The 20,224-nt window shown below is 49.1% G+C and overlaps 1 protein-coding gene across 1 annotated transcript in view; it reads left to right on the top strand.

Annotated features, from left to right (window-relative positions):
- The window catches only part of micu1 (mitochondrial calcium uptake 1), a 48,167-nt gene that overhangs the window by 12,821 nt on the left and 15,122 nt on the right, over window positions 1-20,224 (top strand). The window contains 3 exon segments of the mRNA XM_076975416.1: window positions 1,437-1,614; window positions 7,153-7,315; window positions 9,670-9,713. Of these exon segments, the coding sequence (XP_076831531.1) occupies window positions 1,437-1,614; window positions 7,153-7,315; window positions 9,670-9,713 (385 nt within the window).

The raw sequence follows: 20,224 nt of genomic DNA, 5'->3' as shown, positions 1-20,224 counted from the left end.
GTCGTCTGTTGCATTACTGTAATCAGCATTACATGGAGAAACGAAGAGAAGAGAAACGTTTTGTTGAACACCTTCGGTCCACCAGGATTAGAGATGCGTCATTTCCAGTGTCAAGGCATTTTAATACTAATGGACGTTGTATTAACGACATAGCCACTTGTTGCTATGGTAACAAAGAAATGAGGAAATTCTAAGAAAAATTATCTCCACTCTTGGATCTGTAAAACCTCACGGAACGAACGTTATGATTTAAACATCTACGTGTTCATATATAAACCGGTTCCTCTTCCTATGAAATCAGAAGCACTTTGCTCGCACGACTGATGAAGGACCCCGGTCCAAAATGTCCCGTTTCCTCTGGAAACGTTGTGTACTTGTGTACTAAAATCTTTAATTGATTTCTGTTTCTGTTCCGTTCTGATCAGTCTGCTTGGACTTCTCTGCTCGTGTTGTCTTATGAGCATCGTGTACTGTCTGCACCTCCAGACAGATGCGGGTGCATGTCGCCTGCCTAGCAGTTGTTCGTTAATGCCGCGAGGTGGTTGAGGGGCCTGGAGGGGAGGGGCACTGGAGCCCATCCTGGACCTCACAGCTGCCCTGCCCACCTGCACGCCCCGCTTTTCTGGAAAGTTCTTTGAAAGTTCTCGTGTAACTGTGTTGCATGCACCTTGCCCAGAAGGGTTGCGCCCATATCCAAGAATCTAGTATTGATAACAACGAAGAATTTGCGTTTATTGCAATAGACCTTTTTTACGGGCGAGGTTAAGAATTCATATAATTTCTTTAAACCATTCTTATCCGGGAAAGTTAAAAGTGCCGACATGATTAAATTTCATGTTGAAGCCTCGTTATGAAATGTCCTGCAGGATTGAACCTCCCAGAACCGTGAAGCCTCTGGCAGCAGGAACCACGTTTTCAGAATTCAAAAAGTATTTTTGTAATTGCTTGTAAACAGTGCACTAGTATTGTATGTCATGTCATTTAATTTGGCAAATGAGATATACAAAACTATTTAAAAGAGTCAGTAGGACAAGTACTGTAAATTTACCATTAACAAAAATGGCTTTGAAGTTCGGGGATTGTGTTGTTAATGACAAACCTGAGTGGGACTGAAACATGAAACGGCTTTATTGTTGCAGATAGTAAACTCTACACCACGAGTTACAGTTTGGCAGCAAGGTTGTCTTGATAACAAACAGCAGATACCATCTGCAAATCAAGCAGGTTCTCTCCAAACAGCAGCGGCCCGGGATACAAACCCGCTTTCTCAACGTCAACAAGTCATGCACCAAAACACCATCAATCTCAGCACTGTCAGTCACTGCTGGTTTGCTTGACGAGAGTTGCTCTTTCGAACGTGATCGGTAGGCCTGATTGTTGACATTTCGAAGGCGTGGCCCTTCACGGAATCCTCCGTCCTTTCTTCTGATTGGCAGGGCACACGCAGAGGCGGGCTCGTCTGCGAAACTGGAGGAGAAACTGCGAGAGGAGGGCCCGCCCCACGACGCGGAGGCGGAGTCTGACGGCGCGGTGGAGTCCAGCGGCGGCGAGGAAGAGGATGAGAACTCGGATGGGAAGAAGAAGAAGCAGAGAGTCGGATTCCGTGACCGCAAGGTAATCGACGGGGAGTCACCCCGTCCCATAGAGACGAGTCAGCTCTGCCTCGCTGTCCCAATAGCACGCTCCAGAACGACACCCCCAACCGGATCGTCCTGTAAATCCACTGGGCTAGCCGGAGGGGCTTCAGTGCTGTAACACCGTACCAGACGAGGCCATTACAGCTGACAGGAAATAGCAGCCTGTGAAATACTCAGATTTGGTCCTTGGTGGGCAGGACGGAGGGGCGGGGTGGGCAGGTCCTGGCGGGGTATCAGCCACAGCTCAAGATGGCCCTTGTGCTACCAGAACCTAATCAAAGGGCTCGCTGTCTGTGAGGGCGCATGTTAGCCAGAACCCTGCTGCAAGCTCTGTTTTAGTGCTTTGAAATATATGTATTTGTGGTATGTGTGTGTGTGTGTGTGTGTGTGTGTGTGTGTGTGTGTGTGTGTGTGTGTGTGTGTGTGTGTGTGTGTGTGCTAGAATATTTGATTCATAAACAGTCCTGAGTGACAGCCAATTTTATTGTAATTATATTAGGCTTTGGCCTGTTGGTACTACTTGTGTGCATTCGTGTGTGGGAGGTGTGTGTTCTGTGTGGCTGAATTTGTCAGACTGATGTGTTTTCACCAGCTCTCCGCTCTATAGGGACATTAGGGAGAAATGGTAGTGCAGAGGTTGAGACTCGGAGTAATTATTACTTCCCGTGCCCCTTATAACAGGGACAGCTACCCTTACATGCTTCATTACATTATTTCTCTTGCCTTGCAGTGATAGAATTCACTTATTCAGCAGAAATGAGTAAATGAGACCAAATGGGTTATGATATGACATTAATATGACATTCAGATTACACAGGTGTGTGACTGGTGTGTGCTCACCAGGTGTGTGCGCGTGGTCACGTGTGCATGTTGTATGGTGCTCTGTCTGAAACGCAGCGTGTGTGGGGTTCAGGAGAGCCTAACACACACCCTCCCCACACCCCAACGCACTCCCGTCGAAGAGGCCCTCATGCCTTTAGAATTTGCCTCCGGTACTCGTGATTTTAAGAGATAAAGCGCCTGATCTAGTGGAGCTCCCCATTCAGCTTCCTGCTGGGCCTGCATGCAGTGTGTAAATATGTGTGTTTTGCTTCCATGTCTGCTCAGATGTTGCTGTTGATGTCTGCTGCGTTTTCTGTGTGTGGTTCAGGCTGACCTGCCAAAATGCACTAGCCTAGCTTCAGAACTGTGGGAGTTCTAATCTGGCGGGAGTTGTAAAATGATACGCAAATTATCTCCAAGCGGTAAGTAGGTGTAGATGCCTAGAATATCGTACTGTGATTAGAAATGGGGGTGCTAACCATCACAAGTTTTTTTGGTTAATTAAAAACATGGTTGCTTCTGCAGGGCATGTTTTCAGAGCTCTTCTTTGCCTCATAGATCCACCTTCCAAGCCTCGTAGATTAAAGGCAAAATAAAAGGGCCGCTAGATCTCTAAGGCTGTTTTTATACCAGGATTGTTTGCACAAGAGATTGATTTCATTTTTTTTGCGCTATTGTTTCTTTTTTCATTTGGCCCAGTTAGTTTCACTTTGCACTCATTCATGCACATGAAATTATTTGCACACGACTGCATATTGCAGCATTAGTCCGCATCGTGATTCTCAACAATTTTGAGGACGTAAGCAATGGTAAAGCCGAGGGGTTAAAGGACAAGTTTAGTGAAAAATGTCTCACCACTTTCTTCATGGGTGCTTCTGCCTCTGGGCACCCACGGGAGAGATGTACTGAAGGCCTGTGAATATGACTCGGTGATATCGACTTTGGAGCTTGTCGGTTTTGCTCCGAGTATTTTATTAAGCTCCTCGCCCCATGAAAGCTCGTTGCTTTTTTGTGAAAAGAGCTGGCGCTGCTTTCATTGGGCATTGCACAGTAAATGTAATTTGTTTGTCAGTTAGCCGGAAGAGGTGGTAGACTTCACTCCCCTGGTGGTCCTGGTATCATGAGGGCTCGTCAAAATCAATGCTTTAGAAATGACGGACATGAGAGAACATTTTGAACTTGTGATGTCACCCAAATGTACCGGCAAACTCTAAGATCCGTAAAAAGTGGGGGGGTATTTTCATGGAAGTAACTATCGATTCATTGGTCTCTGTTGATGTCTTTTATGGAGGCTTGGATAAAGGGCTAATATAAACCCATATAAATGCCTTGCTTTTATGAAACCCTTTGAAGTTGGATCATCACTTAGGCTGCAGAATGATTATAGCAGCACTTGCACATCGTGGTGCTGTAAATCATGGCCACTACCAATATTAACGGGTCAAAGTAAATATAAACAGGATGGATCATCTTCCTGCGGACGACGGAGTCCTACCGCTGCTCAGACGCCAATGCATTTTCATTTATTTATGTATCGCTGCATTGAAGACTCTGGACCCTTATCAGTTTTCCTACGGTCTCAGCAGGTCTGGGGTGCTCTCAGGACGCCTCTCCACTCTGTCCCGACCGTCCCGGACCGTAGTAGTTCCTGTGTTAGGATGCTTTTCATTGATTTCAGCTCTGCCTTTAACTGGGTCAACCCCAAGCCAATTTCCAGCATCTCTTTCTGTAATTGGACCCTGAACTTGCTTACCAACAGACTACAACCTGTTAGGCCTGACAGCCGTACGTCCTCCAACATGTCCTATGTGCCGGTGAGCCACAAGCTTGCTGCTTACCCACTTTGTTCACTGATAACCGCTTACGGGTCCGTGGTGTCCGTTATCAAGTGTGCAAATGACACCATAGTGGTAGGCTCGGTCAGCAACGGTGAAGAGGCCAACAGTGACCTGGACCTCAACGACCTAGCCGAAGGAGCCCTACTTGCTGACCAAAAAGAGTCAGGTGTCCATGAGATCTCCCGTGAGCCGTAAACATCTCCACCCTGGTCTTTATTCCTTTGTGGAGACAGAGGGAATCTCACCCCCCCTACCAAGATACGAGGGAGCTTCTACAGCCGTGCCTTCTGAGGTCCCACTGACCTGCTGCATCTCGGTGTGGTACGGCAAGTGCTCCTCCACCAGACGGTCCTTCAGCGGGTGATGAAGCCCAACCACCATGACCCTCAACCCAGCCACCCTCCATCCAGAACTTTATCATCATGCTACCTATAGAAGGTGAAAAACATTATTAAGGACACGTTTCACCTCATCCATACAATACTCGCTTCTTCTACCTCCTGGGAAGAACTACAGGAACTTTTGCTGCAGCACCAGCGGGCTGGTGAAGACCATCATGCCTTCATCGATCAAGAGCTCCTCAAAATGGCACCAGTTGTCTTCCTTCATTCATACTTTTGAACATGAACTACTTCAATTTCTGATTTGCACTTTAATTTATATTTAAGACAGTGATTCTTTTTTACACTTTGCATTTTACACTTTGAGTATTCGTAGCGTACTGTCTGAACTACACTAATCCATCTCTGGACTGTGTTCTAGTTATGGTCACTAATCTCATGTGTGTGTCTGGCCTATGATCATGTTTAATCTGGGACTCTATTAATCCATGTCTCTGGCCTCATTGTGCTTGACTGTTAGTCAGCCTCGGAGTCTTTTGCACTACATAATCTGCTTTCTGTTTTGCAGTTCTGGTTAGTTGCCAACTGTGTTTTGTTTGGCTTTGTACTTGTATAATACTTAGTGGAAAAAAGTTGAACCCAATCTAATGTTTCCTGTAGACGGCAGGGCGGCATTGGTCCAGTATGCGCTGTGGTCTGGTAGCTCCAAAGTTGGGAATTTCATTCTCAATAATGGCTATAATCAATAACCCCCCAGACCGGCCTGTTCTTGGGTTATGAACTACCAAGACACCAAGCTATTTTCCCTTTGCTCAAGTGCACCTGTGAATTTGTTCATGTTAATGTAATGTCATCTAGGCCATAGTTTATTTATTTTTATCACAGTTATAATCTAGCCATCCATTTGCTTATTTTATGCCATTGTTAAAGGAAAATAATCGAGTTCAAAGTTCACAGGAGTCATTAGACCACTGCAGTAGTTGCAAATGTCCTTAGCTCGGAGAACTTGTATCCCCCTCATATTGAAAGTGTGCTTCTGTTTCCCTAAACCAGCATGCACACACTTCTGTTCTTGCCCGTGACGGTCAGAAGACTCTGAAGCTTCCTTCGTTGCGCTACAGCCGCTAGCGTTAACGGTCCACTCGGGCTGTTGAGACATGGCCAGCCTCCGTAATCAGTTTCTTGAGTTTGTTGGCATCACCACTAATACCGGCATCATTCCAGTTCGCTACCCCGTAGGCGAGAACGCTAACGACCGGAGGAATCTCTTCGGCAGTGACCTGCTCACGCAGAGATCTTCGTCACCTCGGGAGGCAGAGGCAACTCTGATCTTTCTGCACACATCATCCATGCCGGTAGTGTACTTGGGTTGGAGGTTTAGCTACACCCCAAGGTGGTCGTAGGTCTGCACCTCCTCTGCACGTTCTCCTCCGTCAGTAGGGAAGGGAGGAGGTGGGCTTGCTCCTCCTGACATCATCAACGTCTTCATCTCACCTGCCTTAGTGCTCACCTCTCACCACACCGCATCGACTTTGTTTAACACACCGTTTAGAGAAATTCAGGATTAGATCTCCTGCTGAAGATCTAAACCGACGTCTTGTGTGTGTGTGTGTGTGTGTGTGTGTGTGTGTGTGTGTGCGCGTGTGTGTGTGTGCGTGTGCGCGGGGTGGGTGTGCACAGTCCTGTGCGAGTGTGTCCGTGTGCGCATGTGCGTGAATCCATCAGAGAAATTCCTACCGCGTGTTCATTTCAAACCGTGTTTCAGTAGCAGCTGGCGTAGCTGCCAGTCAGATGCCAGCCCGTCCGAGCTGCCTCCCAGCTAGCATCTCCCTGTAGCCCAGAACAATGACGGCGACACACACACCCGCCCACGCTACGTGAATTCTGATCAGCCTCCTGACTGGCGTGTCGGGCTCCCAGCGGTCTGCTAATGGAGTCCAGGAGCCCCTGCAGCTTAATAACTGTCCACACAAGTCACCCACACAAGTCGTATTCCCTCAGACATGCGCATGAAACGGTGTCCTGTGAACACACACACACACACACACACACGCACGCATGCAGAGTTTCCACTGGCAGGGGCTTTAAGCAGGTGAATGTTCATTGTGTTGATCTCCTGAGAGCCCCATGTGAATGTCTCGTCCTGATCCTCTGCAGTGCTCATGGTGACTCTTTAATCCCCAGCCAGGAGTCTCGCACTTGTTTGTTTTGGCTGCTCTTTGTGGCAGCCGCTTGATCTGACGCATCTCCTTAAGGAATTAAGATCACAGCTAGCAGGTCAATGCCTCTGCATTTTAACTTCCACTCTTAAGACAGATATTCCCATCTCGTCTTTTAGCCGTTTCTACTTCGTACCTCGTGCAAACGGCCGTGCTTGACGGCCACGGGTGTCCAAGCGTCGGTCCCCACGTCAGCCGGTCCCGACCGCACGACGCCGGATCTGCTGAAGTCTTCCTAATGTGTTGAATTCACGTTACAGCGAGCGGATGTTTGTGTTTCTGCGTCCTGTGCCAGGTGATGGAGTACGAGAACCGCATCCGGGCCTACTCCACCCCCGACAAGATCTTCCGCTACTTCGCCACGCTGAAGGTCATCAACGAACACGGCGAGGCGGAGGTGTACATGACGCCGCAGGACTTCGTGCGCTCCATCACGCCCAACGAGAAGCAGCCGGAGAGTGAGTGTTCCCTCCATCTTCCTCCCTCCCTCCCCACACGCCCCCATCCCCTCCCTCCTCCACCAGCTCCGCCTCCGTCAGCTCGCTCATCCATCAGCCTTCGGGACGTCGGTGGTGAACCTCGTTCAGGGAGCGTTTTACACATCCCTCCAAAAGCGGCCTTACCCAGCGGTATTTGTGATTTGCAGGGGACCGGTTTCATTACCGGGCCCTCCCCTCCGGGAATCCAGCACTTTTTTTTGTTGTCTTACAACGGGAGTGAATCAGAGCAGGATTTAGGACTCAATCAGGGAGAGGACTCTTTACGCTCACAGAGCACCGCGCTCTGCAATCACCCATCGATTAGTCCCAGACCAAGTAAATGTTGGTTTCTCAAACCCCCCCTTGAAGGACGCTGGATTTTTGGGGTGTGGTGTCCTCCTCATAGCGGGGGTTAGCGCAATTTGACCAGAGTGGGCCCCATGTGATCCCTCCCCGGCTGGGACAGGTGCGCTTCTTTAAATACCGCTGCCTCGGCCAGCAGAGGCCTTTAACGGCCAACCATGGCCGGCGACGGTGATTGGCTGAGAGGAGCCAGTGGGCGGGGTTTGAGGATGTGACTTTGCTGCCGTGATGGTGGGTAAGTGTATTAGCAGGTCCGAATGCGTGGTGCCCACACAGCGCGACAGCTGCTGAGGTGAAATTTGATCTTCGGCTCGCGGTTACTGCTGTGCGACGGTTTGAGGGAGAGAATCCGCAACCTCGCACGCAGAACTTCATAACTTCACGCCTCCCAATAAAAACTCATTTATTTTGCGATTCATGAAAGACCCACTGTACATGGAGTGGTACTCATCTTTGACATTCTGAGAGTCCTCTCAACACAGTCACACAGGTCTTGTGTTCACAGCTCTCTATTATCACTCTATCAGTTTCTCTCTCTCTCTCTCTCTGAATGGTAATAAGAGTGGAAGCAGCAGGCTGTGGGCGTGAGAGAGCGGATTTAACGAGTGCTCCATGTGTGGGGGGGGGGGGGGGGGTGTTGGGGGGGGGTCACACGGGGCATGGTGCCTTCTCTCTACCATCGTGGCTCTCCTGCTCCCCAACTCAGTCACCAGCAGGTCCCAGCGGCCCCCGTAGTGGGAGCAGCCCGGCTCTCCCTCGCCTCCTGCTACGGGCCCGGCCCAATACGCCGAGGATGTGCCCTCTGTTCCCCTTCAAGACTTTTTCTTTGAGGATTTCTAAGCATGGCTCGCGGGCTGGGCCGAGGCCTTCAGAGGGCTTCGCCGATAGATAACAAGGTTTTCAAATATCGATCGCCACATGGCGCGGATCTATTGAAGTGTCCCTTCTCCATCGAGATTCTGCCCGAACTCTCAGCTCCGCAATTAAAAACGAAGCGTCAGGGAGAAAGTGGCCTGCCGCAGGCCCTACTGTTGCCGGGGCGATCGTTACCGGGGCGCGAACCACGGCAGCGGTGCCGGTGCATATTCCGGTCACGCTCAAATTTTTTTGGACTTCCTCCTGGAGATGAACGGACCCGGGGTCGGGACCCGGGTGCTGAAGAAGGGATGGGGCTTCCATTCAGGGCTGCCCTCGGGGGGGCCGGGTGTCTATCCGGGTGTCTATCCGGGCGTCTAGCCGGGCGTCTATCTGGGCGTCCAGCCGGGCGTCTCTCTGGGCGTCCGGCCGGGCGTCTCTCTGGGCGTCCGGCCGGGCGTCTCTCTGGGCGTCCAGCCGGGCGCCTATCTGGGCGTCTATATGGGCGTCTATATGGGCGTCTATCTGGGCGTCTATCTGGGCGTCTATCTGGGGGTCCAGCCGGGCGTCTCTCTGGGCGTCCAGCCGGGCGTCTCTCTGGGCGTCCAGCCGGGCGTCTCTCTGGGCGTCTCTCTGGGCGTCTATCTGGGCGTCCAGCCGGGCGTCTATATGGGCGTCTATCTGGGCGTCCAGCCGGGCGTCTATCTGGGCGTCCAGCCGGGCGTCTATCTGGGTGTCTATCTGGGCGTCCAGCCGGGCGTCTATCTGGGCGTCTCCTTCCTCGTTCACGCCTGCGTAGCCCCAACCCTCCGGGTCTCCTGGTGATTAATGAAGGGTTGGATCAGAACATAATGCTACTGGCGTTTATTCGAAAACACTGGAGAGGAGAAATGGGTTGTTAATGGGTAATATTAATCACTGGTAGACGTCAGTAGTCAGTAAAGTATTTGTGTAAATAGGTCTTACTATGGAAATCCATGGACAAACTGTATGGGGGGGATTATGGTAATACGTTTAATGTGGTGCTAATTAACTTTTTTTTTCTCTTTTTCTCTCCTCCTGCTTCCCTCCCTCTCTCCCTCTCTCCCTCTCTCCCTCTCTCCCTCTTCTCTCAGACTTGGGCTTGGACCAGTTTGTGGTGAAGCGATATGATGGGAAGGTAAGCCGTAGGTTGGGCGTGTGTGTGTGTGTGTGTGTGTGTGTGCGTGTGCGTGTGCGTGTGCGTACGCATACTTGTATGTCAGATGTGTGGGCGGCTGGGTGGAACCCCAGCAGTTACTGGGCTATTGTGGGGCCCAGTGACGCCAGGATGATGCCACAGGATGAGGACACACCCCCCGGGTTTGGGGGCGTGGCTGGTCTGACACCTGGTGATTTGTGACTGACAGCACTGCAGCTGTGAGCAGGAGCATAGAAGAGGTTTAGAATTGATCCAGCACCTTCATATCGGCTCACTGCACCACAGGCTGCTGTCCCAGAATGCTGTAGGCAGTACTGTGGAGTGTTCTGTAGACATGGGTGTAGTGACAACGATTTCACATACTGATAACACTTATTAGTTGCATAGCTCACGAGCATACATGTACATCTATTAATATATACTGATACAGGTAGGAACATACATGTATACCGATACAGGTAGGAATATACATGTACACTGATACAGGTAGGAACATACATGTATACTGATACAGGTAGGAACATACATGTTTACTGATACAGGTAGGAATATACATGTACACTGATACAGGTAGGAACATACATGTATACTGATACAGGTAGGAACATACATGTATACTGATGCAGGTAGGAATATACATGTACACTGATACAGGTAGGAACATACATGTATACTGATACAGGTAGGAACATACATGTATACTGATACAGGTAGGAACATACATGTTTACTGATACAGGTAGGAATATACATGTACACTGATACAGGTAGGAACATACATGTATATTGATACAGGTAGGAACATACATGTATACTGATGCAGGTAGGAATATACATGTATACTGATACAGGTAGGAACATACATGTATACTGATACAGGTAGGAATATACATGTATACTGATACAGGTAGGAACATACATGTATACTGATACAGGTAGGAACATACATGTATACTGATACAGGTAGGAACATACAGGTACACTGATACAGGTAGGAACATACATGTATACTGATACAGGTAGGAACATACATGTATACTGATACAGGTAGGAACATACAGGTACACTGATACAGGTAGGAACATACAGGTACACTGATACAGGTAGGAACATACATGTATACTGATACAGGTAGGAACATACATGTATACTGATACAGGTAGGAACATACATGTATACTGATACAGGTAGGAACATACATGTATACTGATACAGGTAGGAACATACATGTATACTGATACAGGTAGGAACATACAGGTACACTGATACAGGTAGGAACATACATGTACACTGATACAGGTAGGAACATACAGGTACACTGATACAGGTAGGAACATACATGTATACTGATACAGGTAGGAACATACATGTATACTGATACAGGTAGGAACATGCAGGTACACTGATACAGGTAGGAACATACATGTATACTGATACAGGTAGGAACATACATGTATACTGATACAGGTAGGAACATACAGGTACACTGATACAGGTAGGAACATACAGGTACACTGATACAGGTAGGAACATACATGTATACTGATACAGGTAGGAACATACATGTACACTGATACAGGTAGGAACATACATGTATACTGATACAGGTAGGAACATACATGTACACTGATACAGGTAGGAACATACATGTATACTGATACAGGTAGGAACATGCATGTATACTGATACAGGTAGGAACATACAGGTACACTGATGCAGGTAGGAACATACATGTATACTGATACAGGTAGGAACATACATGTACACTGATACAGGTAGGAACATACATGTGCACTGATGCAGGTAGGAACATACATGTATACTGATGCAGGTAGGAACATACATGTACACTGATGCAGGTAGGAACATACATGTACACTGATACAGGTAGGAACATACATGTACACTGATACAGGTAGGAACATACATGTACACTGATATAGGTAGGAACATACATGTATACTGATACAGGTAGGAACATACATGTATACTGATACAGGTAGGAACATACATGTATACTGATACAGGTAGGAACATACAGGTACACTGATACAGGTAGGAACATACATGTGTACTGATACAGGTAGGAACATACATGTATACTGATACAGGTAGGAACATACATGTATACTGATACAGGTAGGAACATACATGTATACTGATACAGGTAGGAACATACATGTATACTGATACAGGTAGGAACATACAGGTACACTGATACAGGTAGGAACATACATGTATACTGATACAGGTAGGAACATACAGGTACACTGATACAGGTAGGAACATACATGTATACTGATACAGGTAGGAATATACAGGTACACTGATACAGGTAAGTTGCGTTTCCTACACACCTGGCAGCAGAGCTGTAGGCTTGAAATCAGCAGACGTGGGTGTGCGAGCTGACCAGAAGAGCAGCCAGTCCCTCCCTCTCTCTCTTTCTCTCTCTCTCTCCCTCTTTCCCTCCCTCTGTCCCTCAGCCCCCTGCTCTCAGGCCGGGGCGACACCCCGAGAGTCGTAAGGCTCGGCCTTCTCTGCCACGGTCGACCTTCTGACGCTCTCTCCCCGTGTCTTTTTAAAATATCGATTTTTTTTTCCTGGTGGTATTCCTGCCTTTTATGATTTGCATCCGCGTTTACTCTTTGCATGGCCCACAGTCCACACACACACACACACACACACACACGTGTGCAATACACCCACACACGCACGTGGTTGCATGCTGAAGACAGACAATGTCAGTCCATTAAAGAGTGAGGTTTCTTTCTTTTTTTTAAAGGTCTGTTGTGTGCTGTTAGTGGCAGCTACAGTATGTCCAGACAGCCAGAGGAAGAGCTCGCTGTATTGCCGTCTGCTCACACACACACTCCCCCTGTTTCATTTGTTCTCTCTCTCCTCTCTCTCTCTCTCTCTCTCTCTCTCTCTCTCTCTCTCTCTCTCTCTCTCTCTCTCTCTCTCTCTCTTTCTCTCTCTCTCTTTCTCTCTCTCTCTCTTTTACAGGGTTTATTTTGGCTTGTACAGAGACGGTCTCTGTGAGTGGGTCTCTGATGCGCGTACACAAGCAGGGCGTAGGGAATGAGGGTGTATGACACTCAAAAGCAGGGCGTAGGGAACAAGTGTGTGTCTGGCTCACTATACGCACGCTCTGTAATGTGAGCGCTCGGCCACGATCGATGTGTGTTGCTTTATTCTCTTCTTGATCAGGTTAAAGGCAAGACACACGGCTTCAAGTGGAGGTGATGAGAACCTCTCTCTCTCTCTCTGTGCCTCTGTCTCTCTCTCTGTCTGTCTCCCCCCCTCTCTTTCTCTGTGCCTCTGTCTCTCTCTCTGTCTCTGTCTCCCCCCCCTCTCTCTTTCTCTCTCTCTCTCTCTCTCTCTCTCTGTCCCTCTTGTTCTCACTCTCATCCCTTATTCTTTCTTTCCTCCCTTCTTTCCTCCGTTCCCTCCTGCTCCAGTTTGCCAGGCTTTGGAAGGCGTCTGCGTACAAAACTGCGTTGACCTTGCACTTGTTTTCCATCGACCGACGAGTTTATTCACAAATACATACAGGGCCTCTGGCATTGAGAATACACTATAAGACAATCGATGCAGGCATGGCTTACACAGGCCAGTCTGATGGTATTGGTTCTCACACACACACACACACACACACACACACACACACACACACACACACACACACACACACACACACATACACACACACACGATTCACTGGGCCTGGCGCAGGCACATGACTTCCCCCTGTTAGCGTGCGCTGTGCTGGGATCACTTCCTCGTTCTCCGTCCCTCCCCGAGCGTCTTCACTCTTCCTCTGTGGCCCCTCCCCCACCGATCGCACACGGGCCTTGAGATCTCATCCCTGTTCTTATGACCACCTCTCCTTCCTTACACGCACCTCCTTCTGGAGCCCCTCCCTCCCTCCCTCCCTCTCTCTCTCTCTCCCTCTCCTCCCCTCATCATTCACCCTCTCTCTCCACACCCTCCTCCCCCTCCATGCACGTTGCTTTGATCCTGCACCTTCACCTCCGCGTGTGTGTAATGGTGACGGGTCTGCGTGCAGGTCTGCGTGCAGGTCTGCGTGCACGCCCTGCGACTCAATCTAACCTGTTCATAATCTCACGTCAGGTGAGGCTGGGATTAGCACCGAATTACGGCATCTGCTTGCATGGATGTCTGCGTGTGCGTGTGGGGTGCTCACCTGGTTAGTGTGCATTCAGCGCTGAGATAATCTGAGATAAAATGAGATAATCTCTGCAGCTATATGCAAAAGCAGTGTATGTTTACCACCAGTATGTACTTGTATTGACATGTAATTGTATATGCTCTCTGTCTGTCTCTCTCTCTCTCTCTCTCTCTCTCTTAACAAACACCATTGCGTCATAGTTTCTATAGGTGTTTTGTTATCTTGTTTCCTCCGCGAGCATTCTCACAGTTTTGTAATTACATGTTGCAACGTTTGCTGGTGTCCTTGTACTGGTGTTATTTTGTTCTCGCAATAATTTCCTTATTTCCCTCCACGTAACCAATAAAACCCTCCATTCTTTCTTCTCTTTATTCTTTCATTCCTCCATTTTGCTGTCCTCCATGTTGGCTCCTCCCCTCCCCTCTTCTGTTCCTCCTCTTTCTCTCCACCTCCCCTGTATGCCCCTCCCTCTCTCCAGGACTTCTGGCAGGTATGGGGTGTGCCCTGAGCTGCATGGGTGTGTTCACGGGTGTCGGGGGGGTGGGTGTGTGTTTATTACATGTTTATATGCACCCGGGCTCCTAAGCCCTGAAAACCTGTTCCTTCCATCTGTCTCTCTCATGCTCTCTAATGCTCTCTCTCTCTCTCTCTCTCTCTCTCTCTCTCTGCCTCTTTGTTCAGAGTTGTCAGGGTGAAGCCGGTGTCTCTCGGCCCAGTGCCAGATCCTCAGCCCCACCCAGCGCACTAGAAATTTCTAAATTTCATTCAGAATCGTCGGGCTGCTGCTAAATCCGCAGGTGCGGCATCTCGCGGCATCTCGAAGGCTCTGCAGAAACGAGGCGCGCGTAGGGCAGTTACTGTCCACACACACCGTCCAGTGCAGAGAAGGGAGAGAGGCTAGTGATCAGACCTCCAGTGATCCTGCACTATTAATAATTATATTAATGATTAATTAATATAATATAATAATGACCCAGCACAAGTGTATTAGTGATACTGATATAATACGTTCCTGATTTAGGCTCGAGCAAACATGGGTATAAATGGTTAGGTGGGTCTGACTTTGGGAGGAGGAGACACACCTGGACACACACGGTCAGAATGGATACAGGGTGTGTCAACCTCATCTCGTGAGCCTGAGTCTGCAACACACACACACCCCCACACGTGTACGTTGTCCCTGACTAGAGCCCCCCCGCCACACAAACATACACACACACACACACACACACACACACACACACACACACACACACGCTCTGTTCCTGGCTAGTTGCCGACAGATTGCTATTCAAATTGACATCACTGATGCCAGTGGGGTCATATAAACTCATTAGATCTCTCTCTTCTTACACAGTGATGGCAGAGCCCCACTACTGCACACACACACACACACACACACACACATATACACACACACACATATACACACACACACACACACACACACACACACACCTGAAGCGAGTGTAGCACAGGTGCAGCTGAGCTGGCTGTAGGGAACAATAGCACAGAAGTATGGCAGCTGCCTGGCCCTAATGAATTATTAAACACACACACACACACACACACACACACAACACACACTCTTTTTGTACAGAAGATTGTGTGTGATGGAGTGTGCTTACTTGAATAATTCAGTATGGTCAGGGGCTGAGCCTAGCGGTTTGTTGGTGGGCTTGGACCCAGACGGTGATGGTTCAGGTTCACTTACACCGTGCTCACATCCACTGTAGATTTGAACGGGCTCCAGAACGCTTGTAGCTGACCTCGGACAACTCTAAACTCTCCCTCCATCTGTATCGTTTTCAATTTCTTTCCCTCTCTCTTTATCTCTTTTCCTCTCATGCCGAGGTGTCTGCTCATGCTTTAGTGTTGTATAGTATTTCTCGGATCCTCTCTCTCTCTCTCTCTCTCTCTCTCTCTCTCTCTCTCTCTCTCTCTCTCTCTTGATCTGTCTGTCTGTCTGTCTGTCTGTCTCTGCGTGTGCATGCCAAGCCGAACGCCTGTGACGGACCGACTCTACTAGCTGTGAGCGGGTAGAGCCGCCCACCGTGTGCTGCCCCCTATCTGTAGCCTGTGGCACCACAGTGGGCCCTGGACCCAGGACACTGTCTCTGTCCCCCGTCCTCTCCCAACCAGGACACTGTCTCTGTCCCCGTCCTCTCCCAACCAGGACACTGTCTCTGTCCCCGTCCTCTCCCAACCAGGACACTGTCTCTGTCCCCGTCCTCTCCCAACCAGGACACTGTCTCTGTCCCCGTCCTCTCCCAACCAGGACACTGTCTCTGTCCCCCGTCCTCTCCCAACCAGGACACTGTCTCTGTCCCCCGTCCTCTCCCAACCAGGACACACATGCTGTCAAATCTGTGTCCCCAGGTTGCTCTGGAAGCAAACTACACTTCCCATTAGTCCTGTGGTCGTACGGCGCTGTGATGTCACAGCCTCTGCCTAGTGTCAGGTGACCCTAGGTAGACCTGGGGGGGGCGTGCGGAATGCTGATGAGACTGCTGCCATGGAAACCGGCCTGATGTGTTGTGGTTGATTTTGTTTACCTCACTTTGGATTTTCAGGATCAGCAGGAGCATTACAGCAAGAGTTGGTGGATCTCTCTCTCTCTCTCTCTCTCTCTCTCGTTCTCTCTCTCTCTCTCTCTCTCTCTCTCTCGTTCTCTCTCTCTCTCTCTCTCGTTCTCTCTCTCTCTCTCGTTCTCTCTCTCTCTCTCTCTCTCTCTCTCTCTCTGTTTCAAGTTCAACAATGCTTTATTGGCAAGAATGTAATCAAATACACTGTTGCCCGTGCAGTTAACAGGAAATACCTAAGAATAAACACAACACAGATAAGAGCAATATTATACACACAGTTATAGGTTGGTGTAGAGCACTAGAAACGACATTATTTACACGGTTATTACTAATCAATATAGGAATAGGAAAATAAGAGCCAAGACAATTTATATAATCAATCAATAATCAATAATCACCTGTTTGATTATCCTCACTGATTGTCCTTCAGGCTGTGACAGACGCGTGTCGTGGTGTGTGTGTGTGATCGGTCCGTTCTTCTCTCCTAACACGGGCCGTAGTGTCTCAGCAGTGCTGACACTCGGGACGTGCTCAGTTCCTCCCTGTAGAGTTCCTTCCTAATGGTGTCACATTTAGGGCACCATAAACGTACAGCACTGTCTCCAGGGTCTGCTCACCCAGTCCGTACACTGTCAAGATCTTTCTCGCTTTAGGGTCAAAATAGCATTGGAGTTTGTGGTGTTGTGTAGTTTCAGTCTAAGTAAGTGATGTCGTTTTGTGTTTGGTTGGTGATAACTTGATTGGGTCTGATGTTTTGAGCGAATGTGTCTGTCTGCGTGTCTGGCTGTCTGCGTGTCTGGCTGTCTGCGTGTCTGGCTGTCTGCGTGTCTGGCTGTCTGCGTGTGTATCTGTCTGCGTGTCTGTCTTGAGTTCTGACCTCCTCTCCATGTTGAGTTCCTAACTAGCCAATGCTTCATAATGGAGGGATTGTGGGTTGCTAGATTTGATAGGTTTCCAAGAATGTATGGCTGTTTTCCGAATATTGAATAAAAGTGGATATTGTCCTAATTCATCCACGGAGGCATTATTGGGTGTTTCATCTCTGTTTGTGCAGGATGTTTTTACAGAAGTCTATGCAGGGTTTCAATTGGATGTTTATCCCAATTCGTGAAATTTTTTTTGTCAGGGGCCCCACGCCTCACTGCTATATAGTGCAGTTGGGTCAATCACTTTTATGAATAATTTAAGCCAAATTTTAATTGGTATTTCTCTCTTGTATCTCTGATATTCTCTCTCTCTCTCTCTCTATCTCTATCTCTATCTTTGTCAGTCGCTTACACACACACACACCTTCACACTCATGGTTCTTTGTAAGCTCTCTGTAGCTGTCTGTCCCCTATTAGTTTGCGTTTATAGGAGAGTTTGTCAGTGTTGAACAAGAAAACACTTGAGTTGTCACCTGTGTGACACATTCAAGCACAGGAAAACACCGAAATGCCATTTGTTGTAAATCTAGTTGAAGATCTGATCAAATCTGTAATTAGTTTGTGAAGGTGAGTGTTGCTGGTGTGTGTGTGTGTGTGTGTGTGTGTGTGTGTGTGTGTGTGTGTGTGTGTGTGTGTGTGTGTGTGTGTGTGTTTAGTATCCGTAACCAGACAAAAGCAATGCACACTGTGTGTGCGCGCAGGTTTGTGATCCTGGTTTTGTTGTTCTTTCTCTGTGGTGCTTTATTACCTGGTACACTGATGTTGGAGTGTGTTGAGCTAGAGCATTAAAGCTCACTGCTGGTAAGGCCATGGGGGGGGAGAGAGAGAGGGAGAGAGACAGACAGAAGAGGGACACAGAGAGATGGGGGACCGAGAGAGAGGGCGGAGAGGTTCAGAGACAGACAGAGAGAGACAGAGAGGGGACAGGGGGAGAGAGGGGGGACAGAGAGAGAGAGGACAGAGACAGACGGAGAGAGAAACAGGTTCAAGCTCCTAGTTCAGTGGCGAATTACGTCTGCATGCAGTAGTTTGACTGGTTTACCGACACTAGAGACAGAAGTGCCACGTAATTCTATATGCAAGAGGTGTGTGTGTGTGTGTGTGTGTGTGTGTGTGTGTGTGTGTGTGTGTGTGAGTGAGAGAAGTACTCTAGTTGAACTTCTCTGTTTCTCACACATTGTCTCTCTCTGTGATGCTGATGATCAGTAATGGGCTAAATCACAGCCCTGCAGCACCTGGTTAACTAAGAGTTGGCTCGTCATCCTGCTGGTGCGCACACACACACATGTACACACACACACACACACACACACACACTCTTGCTCCCGGGGATCTCAGATGCCTCATAAGCAAAGGGCCTGTGGCCTGGCTGAGCATTGCTCTTCTCTTTGAGTTTGGCGACAGCAACTTCCCGGGATTTATGCAGAGTAGAGAGCCCTGAAGTGACCCTAGCAGTCTGAGAGGAATGGAGAGATGCAGAGAGAGGGGGAGAGAGAGAGAGATAGAGAGAGAGAGAGACAGACCCATGAGTCCCCTCCATCTGTCACCCAGCCTGCGTTGGACTCCACACTATCTCACCGCTGCCGTCAGCACTGCAGATCTCTTGGCAGTTGCCAGCATGTACACGGTGATGGTGCCCTGTTGTAAGCTCCGCCCTGTTGTAAGCTCCGCCCTGTTGTAAGCTCCGCCCTGCTGTGTCACTCAGCCTGAGGCGGCGTGGTGAGCCGGTCGATGACGGGCTGGACCCCTAGCCCACCTCAGATGGAGCGAAACAGCATGTTCCTGCAGGAAGAATGGTGTACACACACACACACACACACACACACACAGAGTCAGTAAACTCTTCAGTCTAGCTCACCTCTCATTTAGGGCTCACTTGGCTCAGTGATGTCTCGGAGCGGTCTCAGTTGGGCTCTCATAGCTCCTCAACACTGTCTCCGCTGTATCCACGTGGACTCTTTGATTTCGGCCGTGTCTCAGTCAGGACTCAGCCGCGCCTTAGCTCTGTCTCAGCAAGGGCTCAGCTGGTCCTTGGCAGTTCTCAGGAAAGTCCCAGCCGAGCGTCGTCTCCGTACGGTCTCACAACAGTGGGAAGAGTCTGGCGGCTGACGTGGGAGGAGGGCAGGTGCTCCTCACCCCCCAGACCCACGTCTGAAGAGCGCAACGTCAGTTAAAGGAGGATGCTGTTGGCTCACGGGCGGCTCCCGTCGGCTCCCGTCGGCTCCCCCAGACTCTGCCATGAGCAGAGATGCTGTGGCAGGAGACAGAGGCTTGGATCATCTCATGGGGGTTCCCTAAATATGTGTGTGTGCGTGTGTGTGTGTGTGTGTGTGTGTGTTAGAGAGAGAGAGAGAGAGAGAGAGAGAGAATTTTGTAGCCTGCTAAGTTGGTTGCGTTGAGGTATGTGTGTGTGTGTGTGTGTGTGTGTGTGTGTGTGTGTGTGTGTGTGTGTTAGAGAGAGAGAGAATTTTGTAGCCTGCTAAGTTGGTTGCGTTGAGGTATGTGTGTGTGTGTGTGTGTGTGTGTGTGTGTGTGTGTGTGTGTGTGTGTGTGTGTGTGTGTGTGTGTTTTCCTGGCTGAGAGAAGTGCTGTATGTTCAAAGTGTTCTGAAGGTGACAGTAGGGACACAGGAAGCCTGGAGCTCAATGCCCTAGACACACACACACACACACACACACACACACACACACACACACACACACACACACACACTCACTCACACTCTCTCTCTCTCTTTCTGTCTCTCTCTCCTCTCTATCTCTTTCCCTCTTTCTGTCTCTCTCTCTCTCTC

This window comes from Brachyhypopomus gauderio, chromosome 15 (assembly GCF_052324685.1).
Source record: "Brachyhypopomus gauderio isolate BG-103 chromosome 15, BGAUD_0.2, whole genome shotgun sequence".
Classification (NCBI taxonomy): domain Eukaryota; kingdom Metazoa; phylum Chordata; class Actinopteri; order Gymnotiformes; family Hypopomidae; genus Brachyhypopomus; species Brachyhypopomus gauderio.
Note: the sequence above shows the minus strand (reverse complement) of the source record. Positions and strands in the feature narration are given on the sequence as shown.